This window comes from Rousettus aegyptiacus, unplaced genomic scaffold, assembly GCF_014176215.1.
Source record: "Rousettus aegyptiacus isolate mRouAeg1 unplaced genomic scaffold, mRouAeg1.p scaffold_m13_p_12, whole genome shotgun sequence".
NCBI lineage: Eukaryota > Metazoa > Chordata > Mammalia > Chiroptera > Pteropodidae > Rousettus > Rousettus aegyptiacus.
This window is the reverse complement of record NW_023416287.1, coordinates 19,752,370-19,765,631: the sequence shown is the minus strand read 5'-3', so window position 1 is coordinate 19,765,631 and position 13,262 is coordinate 19,752,370. Positions and strand designations below refer to the sequence as shown.

The 13,262-nt window shown below is 42.0% G+C and overlaps 1 protein-coding gene and 1 pseudogene across 1 annotated transcript in view; one reads left to right on the top strand and one right to left on the bottom strand.

Moving 5' to 3' along the window:
- Nucleotides 1-8,295: 8,295 nt before the first annotated feature.
- LOC118610628 lies at nt 8,296-8,411 on the bottom strand (annotated as a pseudogene).
- EFCAB8 (EF-hand calcium binding domain 8) overlaps nt 8,379-13,262 on the top strand; it is a 49,645-nt gene continuing 44,761 nt past the window's right edge. Inside the window, exons 1-2 of the mRNA XM_036229522.1 lie at nt 8,379-9,504; nt 11,766-11,934. Of these exons, the coding sequence (XP_036085415.1) occupies nt 9,463-9,504; nt 11,766-11,934 (211 nt within the window). The 5' untranslated portion in view covers nt 8,379-9,462. The remainder of the gene's footprint in view (nt 9,505-11,765; nt 11,935-13,262) is intronic.

The following is a 13,262-nucleotide window of genomic DNA, read 5'->3' as shown; positions in this document are numbered from 1 at the left end:
TCTTAAATTAGGACTGATCTTTTAAAAATCCTCAACTATTTTTTTCAAATATATTTATTTCTAAGCCTGTTCTCTTTGTTCTGTATTCTTCATATTACATTTCTTAGCTTCCTGCTGTTTTATGTTCTTATATTACTGTAAGAGGTCTTGTAGAAGTCCAAGGCTTGACGTAGCTGCTGTGAACCCTTTTTAGCCTGTTTCCTCCTGAGATACACAGCAGGACCATGGCAATATACTTTCTTTTGGTCTGTTTTTTATTGTAAGAATGTTTCAAAGGCAGTGAACACTGTCTTGATCTATAAAATGAACCTGAAATTGTCACCATAAGAAATGAATTCAAAAGCCTTACTGCCATTTTCAATATGAAATAAAGTTAAATGGGCAGAAGGCAGTTTTCTGTATTTTCTTTAGAGTACTTACCAAAATTATAGATGATCTGTAAACCCAACTTGATTTTGACTAGGTTTACACTCAACATTATTTCCTCTAGAAGTTAATGGTATGATACCTTTTCTGAAATGTTTTGTACCTTCGGAAGGCATTTGACATCATACATGTTGCTAAACTACAAGAAGATAACCTCCGGGAATGCATGGAGTTTGCGAAGATACTGTTAAGGAATGTCAACTGAGAAGTTACCTGGGAAGGAGTGAAGCTGATGACTGTGTGTACCTGTGATCTAAGCCCATTGAGCTGGCTCTTTAGGCCGAGGCATATAATGTTGATATGACTAACTCAGGTTAGGTCACTGGTGTGGTACACTTGAATAAGCTGCTTGGTTTGTGTGGCAGGTCCTGTGTTGTGTGGAGGCAAGGTCAACAAATAGGTTTTCTGGCTGGGTATGGATTTAGAATTCACTCATGCTGTTGGTCCTCAAACTGATGGGCTTCAGAATCACCTGGGGAACTTGATTGACATAATGTATTTTGAAAGTCCATCCCTAGAAATTCCAAGTCAGGAGATGGAAAGTCTTCATTTATTGTGTACCTCAGGTGTCCTGGGCTTGATGTAGTCCTCAGACCTAGACTTAGCAAGTTTTAGGTCTAATTCTGGCTAGGGTAAATTAGTCCTTGCAGGTCCCTTCTAGCTTTGGGACTCTTGAGCTAATCAGCCTGTTTTTTGTTTTTTTTTTTTTATTTTTTATTTCTGACCTGCAAAATTGGTGATGGCTTTGGCTGAAGTGCTTCCCTCACTGGGTGCTTGTTGGGATCAGAATGAACTGACAAAGCAACCATGATGTTAGGCAGTGGCTTCTAACATGGCTTCTTCAGATCAGTCCGAAATTATGTTTCTAGATAAGAAAATCTTAAGGCAGAGTTTTTGTATATTAAAAGTTTAGGAGGACATTCCTTAAGATAGGTAGGCTTTGAGTATTTTGTAAAATAAGAAAATAATGTCCTCCCCTCTGCTCATCCCCCCCGCGCCCCCTCCCAGCTTGGTAATATTTTAGACCCCAGCTCCTTTCAGTGTTCAGACTATGATTTTCACCATTTTTCCCCAAGTGAAATCAAGGTCTAAACACATTTCACTGTTTTCTTTTAAATGAAGATTCGGTGATTTAATAATCAGATTCAGTGATTTAAAAAATTGTATTTCCTTCAAGAATGTAACATGGTGTTGGAAAGGAAGCAGTTTTCTTTTTGCTGTAAGTAAAAAGATTGGAGAGGTTTTTCTTTAAGAGTCATTTTCCAAGATTTGGTATGAGGAGCTCCTTTTGTGATGTTTACCATAGTCCGCAAACAAAACCTTAGGCATAAACCTGATCAGCCTAATCAGCCTAATCAGATTAGCTTGCTAGTACATGGGTGACCCAAATCTGACTGCTGTCAACAGAGTGGAAATAATGGCTTTGAACCAAGCTGAATCTGAGCCTGTGGTCATTGTGTGTGAATGACCAGTCATTTTGCTGGTCTAGCGCTGTTACTGTTGATTTAAAATTACACATTCCACTTATTAAATATTAAAACCAGATGAGTTTATATTTATTTCTGACACTTCTGCTTTTTTCTTAGAGTTTTCATGTGTGAGGATATAACTGAGCATGCAGATTCCTTGTCCACAAGAAACCACACAGAGGGCTTATGTACTTTTACGTTGAACTTGACTAGTTAGAATCATTAACCCAGATGACTTCATGTTATGCAGCTTTAACTTGTGAAGGTCTGTTTCTACGGGTGGGGATAGGCAAATCTGGCCTGTGACCATTCGAAAGCAAACCAGGTTAGCCACCAAAGCCTGGACCTTTGTGTCCAGAGATTTAGGATCGCAAAGTGATCTCTGAGCAGTTTGGAATTCTGTGAGATGCCGTACCTTAAAAAGTAAAAATTTTTTCCTGGTTTCCTTTGAAAGATTTTCATAATCGGCAAGAATCGTTGGTGAGGCTAGGCTGGATGCAGGTATGAGGAAGAGGAGGAAGAGTAATCTATTTACTGATATCTTTAACTTCCTGTTTTAGTGGTGGAAAGATTTGGGAAGCTGGTAGGTGAGTTTCAGTCCATGAGGGAAAGTCTCAACAAAGCTGGCTTTATTGCTGTAATTAGTTTCCACTGGGAACAGATGTTTCTAAGATTTGGCCGTAATGGATGATTCACAAATTGCAGTGTAGACTATTAAAAGTCCAAGGTCAAGCATACAAGTTGGATAGACAATATATAAAGGGATCATGTGGCTAGAGCCCTTCTCTGATCTTTACCAAAATGAACAAAGAAGACCCATGTCTGTGGTCAGGAGGCCAAGGACCGGGAGTTGAGACTAGGTCCTCTTCCAGGCCCCGCTTCCCCGATCTGCAGAGTACGGCTCTTCATTGGTCCAAGGAGATGAGTGAGGCTGGTTTCCTCCCAGGTCCCTTCTGGGCCAGAAAAAGTTACTTAGGTCATAAAAGCCAGTAGGATACTGGATCAGGAAAGAGTTGGGGAGTGCCCAATAAGAAAAGCACAATGTTTCTCAGCATCAACTACATTTTACATGAGAGAGTTTGAAAAAATTCTCACAATGAAATTGTGATGTGTATAGTTTTTGTGTTTTAATAAAAGTTTTGACTTTTAAAAGTAGAGGCTTTGACACAAATAACAAATATTTCAACAAATGTGTTTGGCTTTTTTTCTACAGGCTACAAGCTGCAGGGAGAGATTTACTAACATTCATCCCCAAATGACATTTTAGTTCAAGAATCTAGATGTATTGTACCCATGTCTTTCATGGTTTATCCTAGTCTAAGCTTGAGTGACATTCAGGTTTCTTTCCTTGCTCGCCTCACAGTTGTTTTATCATATTGCTATTTATATCTCATAATGGGGCCCATTTATGTATTTTAAGTAGTTCTAGTGATTTTAAGGTCCAGCATACCTCAGTCACCTGGATTTTAGCATTCTAAAGGTTACTAACCTGATAGTGCCATTTTGGGGGTATTTTATATATTTTTCTACAAAATAATGTGAGTTAAATGTGTAATTATATGACTACTGTTTTTACTTTGATATTTTAAACCCTGCTTGGAAAAATGGAATAAACTATTTGTTTTTTACAGGTAGTTGTAGGCTATTCCAGCTTGTTCCTGTTTGTGTGTACCTCCCTCCCTATTAATTGGAAAGGCTGAGAGAAGAAATAATAATTCAGTGTTGAATGAATTAAAAAAATTACCTAAGAATTTTTAACTCTAACCTAATATTTTCCCTCTAATATTTAAGAAGTGCTTTTTTTTCTTTCTTATTTTGGGGAGGAAATGGGTAAGTAGCCACATTGACAGTTTACCTTTTTCTTGACTCGATATTTTGAAATCTGTCTTATTTGTTCATGTTTGAAAAAGAAAAACCCTCTGTTCTCGGTTATCAAGTTGCGTCTTAAATTTTTTGACAAATTTATGTAAAAGCCGTGAAGGATACAAAGTTTTTTTAAAACTTCACTGAGGAATAATTGACACATGTAGTTGTATATTAGGATACAAGTTTGATGTTTTAAAACCCACAGCGGTAAAACTGGCATCGCTGTTCAGTGGAGTGGAGGTGCCTTTCCTGGAGCTGTTAACCGCCTGTGTCACTGCAGCCCTGGCTCCTCAGTTGCCCCTTCTGGCAGCATCACATCTGCCCTCAGGGATCAGACTCCCCCAGGATTGGCAAGTGATGCCTGGATTAGCCTCCAGTGGGACTTGGAAATTTTTTCCAGAATTATTTTTGTGCACAGGTCTATCTAGGAGATTTTTTCCTTCTAAATGCCCTCCCTTCTCTACTTTTTTTTTTTTTTTTTTTTTTTAGCCTGAGTTATTGATGATATTTTCACTCTTTCTAGATGAGAATTTTTTAAATCCTTACCGGATAGAACGCATCTTAATATTCCCCTCCCCCATTTTTTTTTTAATGTTTCGTCCCAGGGAAGGAAAAATACATTTATTGTGACAACATAGCATATTTTAGGGCCACATAAAAGTATTGGTAAATGCAGGAGTTAGTAGAAACAATAACGTTGGATTGGAGAATGAAAGCACTGAACCGCACCCCCCCCCCCCCAAATGTGGGAAACAGGCCAATGTAGTGCTGTCATTCTTTTTTAATTCTTCTGGTTTGTCAATACCTAGCTTAATAAAACTCTGATTTGAAAGACCTGCGTCTTTTATAACGTTTCATTGACCCGTTTTGCTTTTAATAGTCTACTATGTGACAAAATCTTTCCTGTCCATTACTGATGAATAGGAGCCGAAATATTTTCTGTATGTTAGTGTTCTCTTTGTAGTATATGTCTGGAGAGAGTATCTTATGTGTTGATCAGTTAGCATTTCATCAACTGCAAGTTCATCATGAAATGTAATTTAGCTTTAAATTGGCAACATGTCCCTGGTTGAAATTCCCCAAGAGATTTAACCTTTGACCACCTCATCCTGCTGTTCGTGCCATGGACCAAGATTGAACAGTGCTGCACCAAGTCTAGGGCTGCTCTGACTTCTGGATTTGTAAGACTCCCATCTCACAAACAATGCTCTTATAGCCTTCCTCTTTTCAAAGAATTGGAGCTCATGCAGAGGGCATGTTAAGAGAGCTGCTGTGCCTTTCCTTGTTTTGACTATGGGGGCCATTTGGCCTTCTGGTGTTGGTGAATCCTGCGTTATCATAAGGCTCCCTGCCGTATTCCACCGTTTCCATGAGAGAGGGGCATACTGTGCTGTATTTGTCCTATGGGTCATTTTGTAATCCTACTTGTCCTGGCTATGTGAACTGTAGCTCCTGTCACTGCTGTGAAGTTCAATTTCACGAATAAATACAATGTCTCAAATTGGATGAAAAAAAAAATGGCTGCGTTGTTATGGTTTGTAGCATGGATTCTGATATTCCGTTTTGTGTTCTACATGTGGAATTCTGTCTCATTTCCCAGTTCTCATGTGTCAGTTGACTCTGCAGTTAGGTGGAAGTCCCCAGAGTTCCACAACTGACTTCATAGAGGAGCTACTTAGGACTCGGACAGCTGCCAAGATGTTTTACTCCAAACAGAAGTTGAAAACGAATAAGCCTCTGTCAGATATGACCAGCGAGATTAGCTGGGGAGAGCAAACTGGGCTAGGGTAAGTGAAGTTTTGGGGATAAAATCATCTCTAAAAGACTGGACACCTGGACCCTAGCATTCATTTTGTCTGAGATCAAGGACTGAACAGTAGAGCATCTCTTACCCATTTCCAGGATAGCTTACTTGCGTTCGGCCTTATGTCATCTGCCCCTACAAATACTTACAAAACTCACTGTTCAGCAAACCGGTTATTCTCCGCCTGACCCCTGCCAGCGTGCTCTTCTAGGGACTGTTCCAAGCGCCACTCCTGTTGCCAGGTTTGTAGGGTGCCTGCCTTCTCCCGCCCCAGAGCAGGTTAACTGTAGAGAATCGATCTGAGGCCAGTGGGCGTAACTCCCCTGATCTTATTCTTCTAATTCTTAACGAATTTCTACATCTCAGTTTTACTTCCCTTCAATTTTGGAGCACTAGCACTTCTCTTTGCTTCTTACTCTTGTCATCTGTTGGGTATTTCCATCAATATTTTTTTTGCTTGTCGCCTCAGTCCATGATCATACCCAGAGTTCCCCTCTTCTGGTTACAGACATATTTCTCATAAAATCTTCTGTAATTAAAATTTTCTAATAGTTATAAGAATATTATAAAGAATTCCCCTTTTCCAAGATTGACTAATTGTGATCATTTTGCCGCATTTGCTTTATCATTGTGTATGTTGAACCATTTGAGAATAAATTACATTGTGCCCATTTACTCTTAAATACTTAACTACATGTTTCTTAGGAATAAAGACATTCTCATCACTGCAGTACAGTAGTCAAACACAGGGAAAAGTTACTTCAGTATTATCTGAGAATGCAGAGTGTGTGTTCAGATGTCAGTGATAGTCCTAGGCATGACCCTTAGGGCTTTTCCCCCCAGTCTGAGATCCAGTTCAGAATCATGCATTGTCTTTAGTTGTTGGCCCCCTTTAGTCATCTATAATTGAACAGTTCTTTAGCTTTTGTATTTCACAACACAGACTTTTGGAGTCAAACCCAGTTATTTTGTAGACTGCCCTGTGGTTTGGGTTTATCTGGTTCCTGCTGATTTGGTTCTGGTTGCACGTGTTTGTCAGTGATACTCCCAAAGTGACGGGTCCTGAGTGCACGCACGAGGAAGCACGCAGTGGCTGTTTGCTCCCTCACTGGTGATACTGACTTCAATTGTCAAGACTTTAAAGCAAAAGAAAACACTCGTTTTCTTTATACATACCCATGCTTTCCTGCCGTATATAAATGTGACGATGCACGTGCCTTAGGTTAGTAGAGATTTTGTATTCCTTGATTCTTTGCTCACCTTTTTCACCACATTAGCCTCCAACTCTTAATAACCCTTATCCTAGTGTGTGCTGATTTTCTCTGTACTTATTTTGTACATGCTGATACTATAGTACCTCCCTTAAACTTGAGCAAGAAAGCCCCCTGCCCTGGGCCCTGAGCTTTGGGGTGTCCCTCTGCCCCTCTTCTTGCCATGTCTCCACCAGGTAAGGAATCCAAGGAGCTAAGAAGCCTGGCCACCCAGAGGCTCCCTTCCCCCACTGCTCTGTGTACTGGAATTTCTGCCCAAAGGGCTTTGATCCCAATTCCAGGTCTTTGTGAGTCATTTTTGAGGCAGCCATCCCTAGGCTTGTGGCCATGGAGCAATGGAGGTGAGGGAAAGGTGCAGTGTGGGTGTGTGGGCTGGGCTGTCCATGCATACGCTGCTGTCCACAAGCGCCTTGAGAAGCGCAGAGGGTGTGGGGTTGGCAGAGGGCTTAGAGACCAGCTCCCCTTCTAATTCTGGCACTGAGCTGAGGAGTTACAAAAATTCAACTTTGAAACTGGTCTCTCAGGTTTGTACAAAAGTATATTTGTCAAAGTAGAATAGAATATTTAATAATGTTTTATGAACATTTAAAATAAGACTTGCTATGTCGAGCTATGTTCTCTTGCGTTGGTCCTGTAATAAGGGTAGCTGTATGTACTAATGTGTATGTATGCAATGTTATGTGTATAAACATACCTATTTGTCATTTTTTAAATAAAAATTGACATCGCGCATTCTTCTGCATCTTCTTAGTAGAATCTCATGGAAATCTCTCCCTAGTCATCTGCTGGAGGTCAGATTCAGATTCATCCTTTTGAGTGTGGGTAATGTTCTGAGTACAGGTGTACTGATCTATTCAGCTGTTCTTTTTCTGATAGCAATTCTGTTTATTTTTTGCTGTGAATGGTGCTGCAGCAACTACTCTTGTACAATGGTCTTTCACAGTTGAGTAATTTAAATCGATACCCATCACTACATCCACTCTACCGAAATAAATTATAAAGATTGCCATGTACCTCTTTTGAGTTAAAAAAAAAAAAAAAGGAAGATAGAGAAATACATGATTTAGAAATCCTTTGCAATCACCTGCCAGAGAGAATGGCCATTATATTTGGAGTATATTTTTCCAGGCTCTCTATGCATGTGCCAATATACACATTCGTGTATTATTAACAGAAATTGACGTAAGTCCACGTCTGTAGCTTTTTTTCATTGGCGGTGACCTTTATGGCCATGTTCAGTGGCCTTTTATCATCTTGGCCTGTCCTGAAGCATCCCATCCTCCTCGCTGCCTCATCCTGTCTTTTGTGTTTTTGCCTCTTTCTATTCCCTAAATGTAGCCAGTCCCCATGTTTTCAGGTGTTGGTTTATTTTATTTGTAATTGGACAGCTCAGCATCACATGCATTAAGCCACTTTCCCTCTTTTATTCTGGCTTTTTTTTTTTTTTTTTTTTTTTTAACGCCTACAGCACCTGATCTTCCTAGGTGGTTTCCCATCCAAGTACTAACCAGGCCCGATCCTGCTTAGCTTCCGAGATCAGACATCAGGCTTGTTCAGGGTGGCATGGCCGGAGACCTCTGGCATTTCTTTCAGCTACCCTGGTTCTTGGCTTCCAGATTGCCCTTCCTTTGGCTCTTCTTTCTTCCTTACATCTGAGCTGTCACTAAGACACTGTCAGGTTAGGACACCATTGGCCGGTCTTCAATCTTCCTCCACCTCCTTTCTCTGTCTTATGCTGATGAATTTTTATAATTGCCCTTCATCCTGTTCAGATTTTCTGGTGAGAAGATTTTACATTCTGCTTCCATTTTTCTTTTTTCCCTCCCACGATTCCTCCTCTCCCCTCACCTGTCTAGCCAAGGTGGCTCATGTACTCTGTCCATTGAGCATGTGTGGGGCTTGACTCTTCCTGGCCATCCCTTGACATCCTAGAATGCCCTCTAGAATCTTGCTGGTGGGACTTGCTGATGAGATGGATTGACTCTCCAATAATCCTAACAAAACTGTCTTCCATCTTCTGTGGAGGTGCCACTGACCCTTTAGATCTCGGAGCAGAGCTCCATGAACGGACTTCACACACTCTTCCCTGATCCTTTGCTTCCAAGTCATCTTTCCCAAAGAAGTTCTTACTCCAAGGGCATCGGAGGGGCGGATGGGTGAGGTGGTGGTGATGTATGTTGTGGAAATTAAGGGGCCTGCCCTGCCCTATCTCTGTGTGCCCACCTTGGACCTTATTTACCTAATCTGTGAACTAGAGTTGGACAACCTCGTGGCCTCCTAAGCCCATTCTGATTCTGTACAAAGGGTGACCCCCTTTAGGAAGCCTCTGGCATTAATCTAAGAGCACAGTAATTTGAGAAGCCCCAGTGCTTCAGTAAGAACTTCTTTCCATCATGGGAAAGAAGGCTCACAGGTGTGTGCTTGGGAAATGCTCCATGCTGGAGAAGCCCTGATGGAAAAAAGCGTGCTCATCAAATACCTGCTGGGGTGTCCTTGGGCATAGGGCAGCCAACCCCCTCTCTTGACCCTGACTTCCACCCTCCTGTGACCCAGCTAAGTCAGCTTCCCACGTGGTCCTTACAAAGACAAGTGAAAGTGACTGATTCCCTATTCTAGGTCAAGAACAATGTCTTCTGAGGACTTGAGAGAAAGCCCTCAACCTCGAAAGGTAAGAAAGCCATCATTTAATGATGCATGGGGATGTTCCAGAACCACCCAAACATCACTCATCAGCATAGAATTCTGTATTGGTTATCAGTCTTTGCACCAGGGGTTACAAACTCAGATATTTACAAGGCCAGGTAGGTAACTGAAGTGCGTGCTGAGGCAGGCTGGTTTTTCCTTCTAAAGCACTGCATGGGGCAAATGCAGCCAATCTCAGGCTACCCATTTTCCATCTCTACATGGATTATACTTAATTTTGTTGCCATGTGGTGATAATGGTGGGACAGGCTGTACAAATTACTATGAAGCCCGATAAGTATTTAATGTCTATTATGTGCTCGGGGCTGGGAAATATAGAGATAATTAGTATAAATTAAGTTAAGATTAAGATAAATATGCCATTGCCTTCAAAGAGCTCACTATGAGATGGAGAGTAAGAACAGGAGCCAATATTTATAATGTACCTGCAGTTTGCTGGGGCTTCATGTGTGTTCAGATGTCATTTAAGTCTTACCACAACCCTGCAAAGTGAATACTGTGGATCTCTTTTACAGATGAAGACACTTCTGGCTCAGAGAAGTGATATGATAAGCCCCAACTAAATTAGCTTGGAAGTAAGGAGCCAGGCAGAATACTGACTTAGAGCTTTGGGACTCTACAATTGTATGTTTCTATCACACCTTGCTGTTTATGTGTAAGGACAGACACACAGGTATCACACATGCATGTCAGATATGAACAAAGAATTTGGGAGGTGGCAGTGATAACTCTCACCTGAAAAGTCCTTGGAGGAGATGCCATTTGAGCCAGACTTTGAAGAATAGGTAGGAGTTTACCTCTGGGTGGGATGGTCTGTAGTACATAGAGGAAACAATGTGAATAACAGGGGAATGCTTGCTGTGTCTGGGGATGGTGGAGGGCAGTTGGTGTGCCTGGACCATGGTGTGTGCACCAAAACTAGAAAGACACGTCAGGGTTACCTTTCAAAGGGCTCTTAATGCCATACTCAGGAGTTGGAGGTGGTGGGAGTAGCCTGGAAAGTGTCAGAGCCTATTAGATTTGCCTTTCAGAAAGATGATTGGTGTTAGTGTTGGAAGGTGGATTGGGAGGGAAGGCCATACTCTGGTCCTAGTTAAGGTAGGCCATTGTATTTGTCTTAGCAAAAGGCCAGGGTTCAGGGCGGGGCAGGGAGGTGAGAGAGGAGAGTTTAGATGTAGGGGATAGATCATAGCAAGAATAAGAGAGTAAGAATGCATAGGAGGAAGAAGGAAGAGCCAAAACAGGTCCTGAGATTTCTAATCTGAGGACCTGCATGGCTGGTAAGAGCATTAACTTGGTCATCCTCTGGGTCCCATGAAGGCAGATCTGTACTGTGTTCATTTGTGTCTTCACAGTGCCTGGCACTCAAAAATTTTGTGTAGACCGTGAATGAATAGATGCAGATTCACAGGACATAAGCATGTTTGCTTGTTTGGTGGGGCTGAGATGGGGAGAGTGAGCAGTCTGACCTCCACCAAAGTTTTCTTGACTGCCCAAGCCCCAAAGCAGTGCATCTCGGTGAGCAGCACTTAGTGGTTATCCCACGGTCCACACTAGCAGTCTTTTGCGGGAGGCAGCCTCGGATGATCTGAGTCTTTAGTGACCTGAAGAATTGTGCCAAGTGTCAGAATGAGTCACATGTCAGTGCTAAAGAGAGTAAGTATTGTTGATTGTTGAGGGATGGAGGAGTGGGAAAGGTTTTTGGGGGGATGTGAGGAGGTCAGGAGGAGGAGGAGGAAGCCCCAAGCCCCTGGCAGAGGGGTCTGCATGAGCTTTGGTGTGTGTGCAGATGATCTGATCTGATTCAGGGAGATGTTTAGGCATGTCAGGACCACATTAAATTGTTTAGGAAAGATGGAGCTGGATTCCTTGTGGTCTTGAATTCTGACCACTGAATATTTGAAAGAATATAGTTACTGAACTGAAGCATCTCACATATTCAGTTCCTGTTATGTGTGAGGTGGGACCTTGGCTGTGTCCGCTAACGTTGCTGAGCCTCAGTCGTGGCATCTGTAAGAGAACGATGGTCTAGATCTAGATCTTTCTTGGTCTTCCTGGGTCTGAAAGTGGTTAAGACTTAACTTGTTTGCATCAGTTAGTAACACACCATAACACTTCATACTCTGTCCTGCCCCTGTCTCTCTTTCAATAAGGTGTGCTTATAAATGTTTGGCCCAGGAAACCAGCCCTCTCAGTCCCTGGTTCTTGTAGTCATATTTGTTCCAGGTGTCCACCCCAGGTAGATTCCAAATGAGCAAGGAGGCTCTTAGATCCTCGACAGCATCTGTCATCCTTAGCCAGACGCCTGACTTCCGACACGAGTCTCAGCTGTTTACCGAGCTACACCTGGCCAAGATAGAGAAAATGTTTAAGGACAACGTGAATGCGAATGAAGGTAAAGCTGCATTGGGGCGCAGTCTCTTGGCTTTTGCACAGGGTGGGACCCAATATCAGGGTTATGTGGTGGATTCAGACTTGAGCATTTTTGCGTTAGTTTCTCCTTTAAAACTTTTTATTGTTTTATAAGTATTGTAAGCATATTGGAAGCTATTTTGGACCTAGAAAAAAAAATACCTATAATTCAAACACCCAAACATAACCACTGTCAGCATATTGGTATATTTTCTTTCAAACAGTTTTGTATGTATGCCTTATTATCTATTGTTGCATAACAATATTTCACAAACTTACTGGCTTAAACTAACATGTTTATTATCTCACAGTTTTAGTGGGTCGAGGGTCTAGGTGCAACTTAGCTGGCTCCTCTGCTTAGGGTCTCAAAAGGATGCAATCAAGGTGTCAATTGGGTGTTATCTGGGGCCTGCCTGGGAAAGAATTTACTTCTGAGCTCATTCAGGTTGTTGGCAGAATACAGTTTCTTGCAGCTGCAGGACTGAGGTTTTCTATCTCTTCCTGGCTGTTGGCTAGAGGTGCCTTCAGCTCCTAGAGCTGCCCACAGTTCCTGGCCATGTGGGATTCTCTACTGTGGCTGATTTCAAGGCTCAAGCCAACTAGGGAGATAGAAACTCCACCAAGAGGGGTGCTGCAATTTTATAATACAGTCATGTAATCATGTACATACACACAGTCCTGTACATCCTATCACCTTTGCCATATTGGTTAGAGGCAAAGTCTTGCCACAGTCCAGACTTTTTCAGTCTGGCTTATTTTGCTTAGCATGATTATCTCAAGTTCCATCCATGTTGTCATAAATGGCAGTATTTCCTCTCTCCTTATGGCTGAGTAATATTCCATTGTATATAAGTACCACAGCTTCTTAATCCAGTCATCTATTGTCGGACACTTTGGTTGCTTCCATGTCCTGGCCACTGTGAATATCGCTGCTATGGCCATGGTTTTATATGGAGGAAATTCACCCTTAGCTGATGTAGGGTAAAGAAAGATAGGATCTTTTTTCTCTTTCAAAGTCTTTTTAAAAGGTGGATTCTGAGCACAGGCTTGATACCATTTATTGGGAACCCTGACCATTTGTGCCTCCCTGGAAAAGGGAGAGGCCAGGATTCTCCCCCAGCTTATTTATTTATTTATGTCAGCTAAACCAAGTGATCTTTCAGCTGGGTCTGTGATTCTTCAAGAAGAGCACTCACCTTTCTCTGGGAGGTCTTGAAACCGTCCATGTGCCCATGGCCCTACCACCCCTGGGGGCCTGCAGGCTTCTCAGGGGGTTGAGTGAGTAGCACTGAGCTGAGGGGCCGCGCAGAG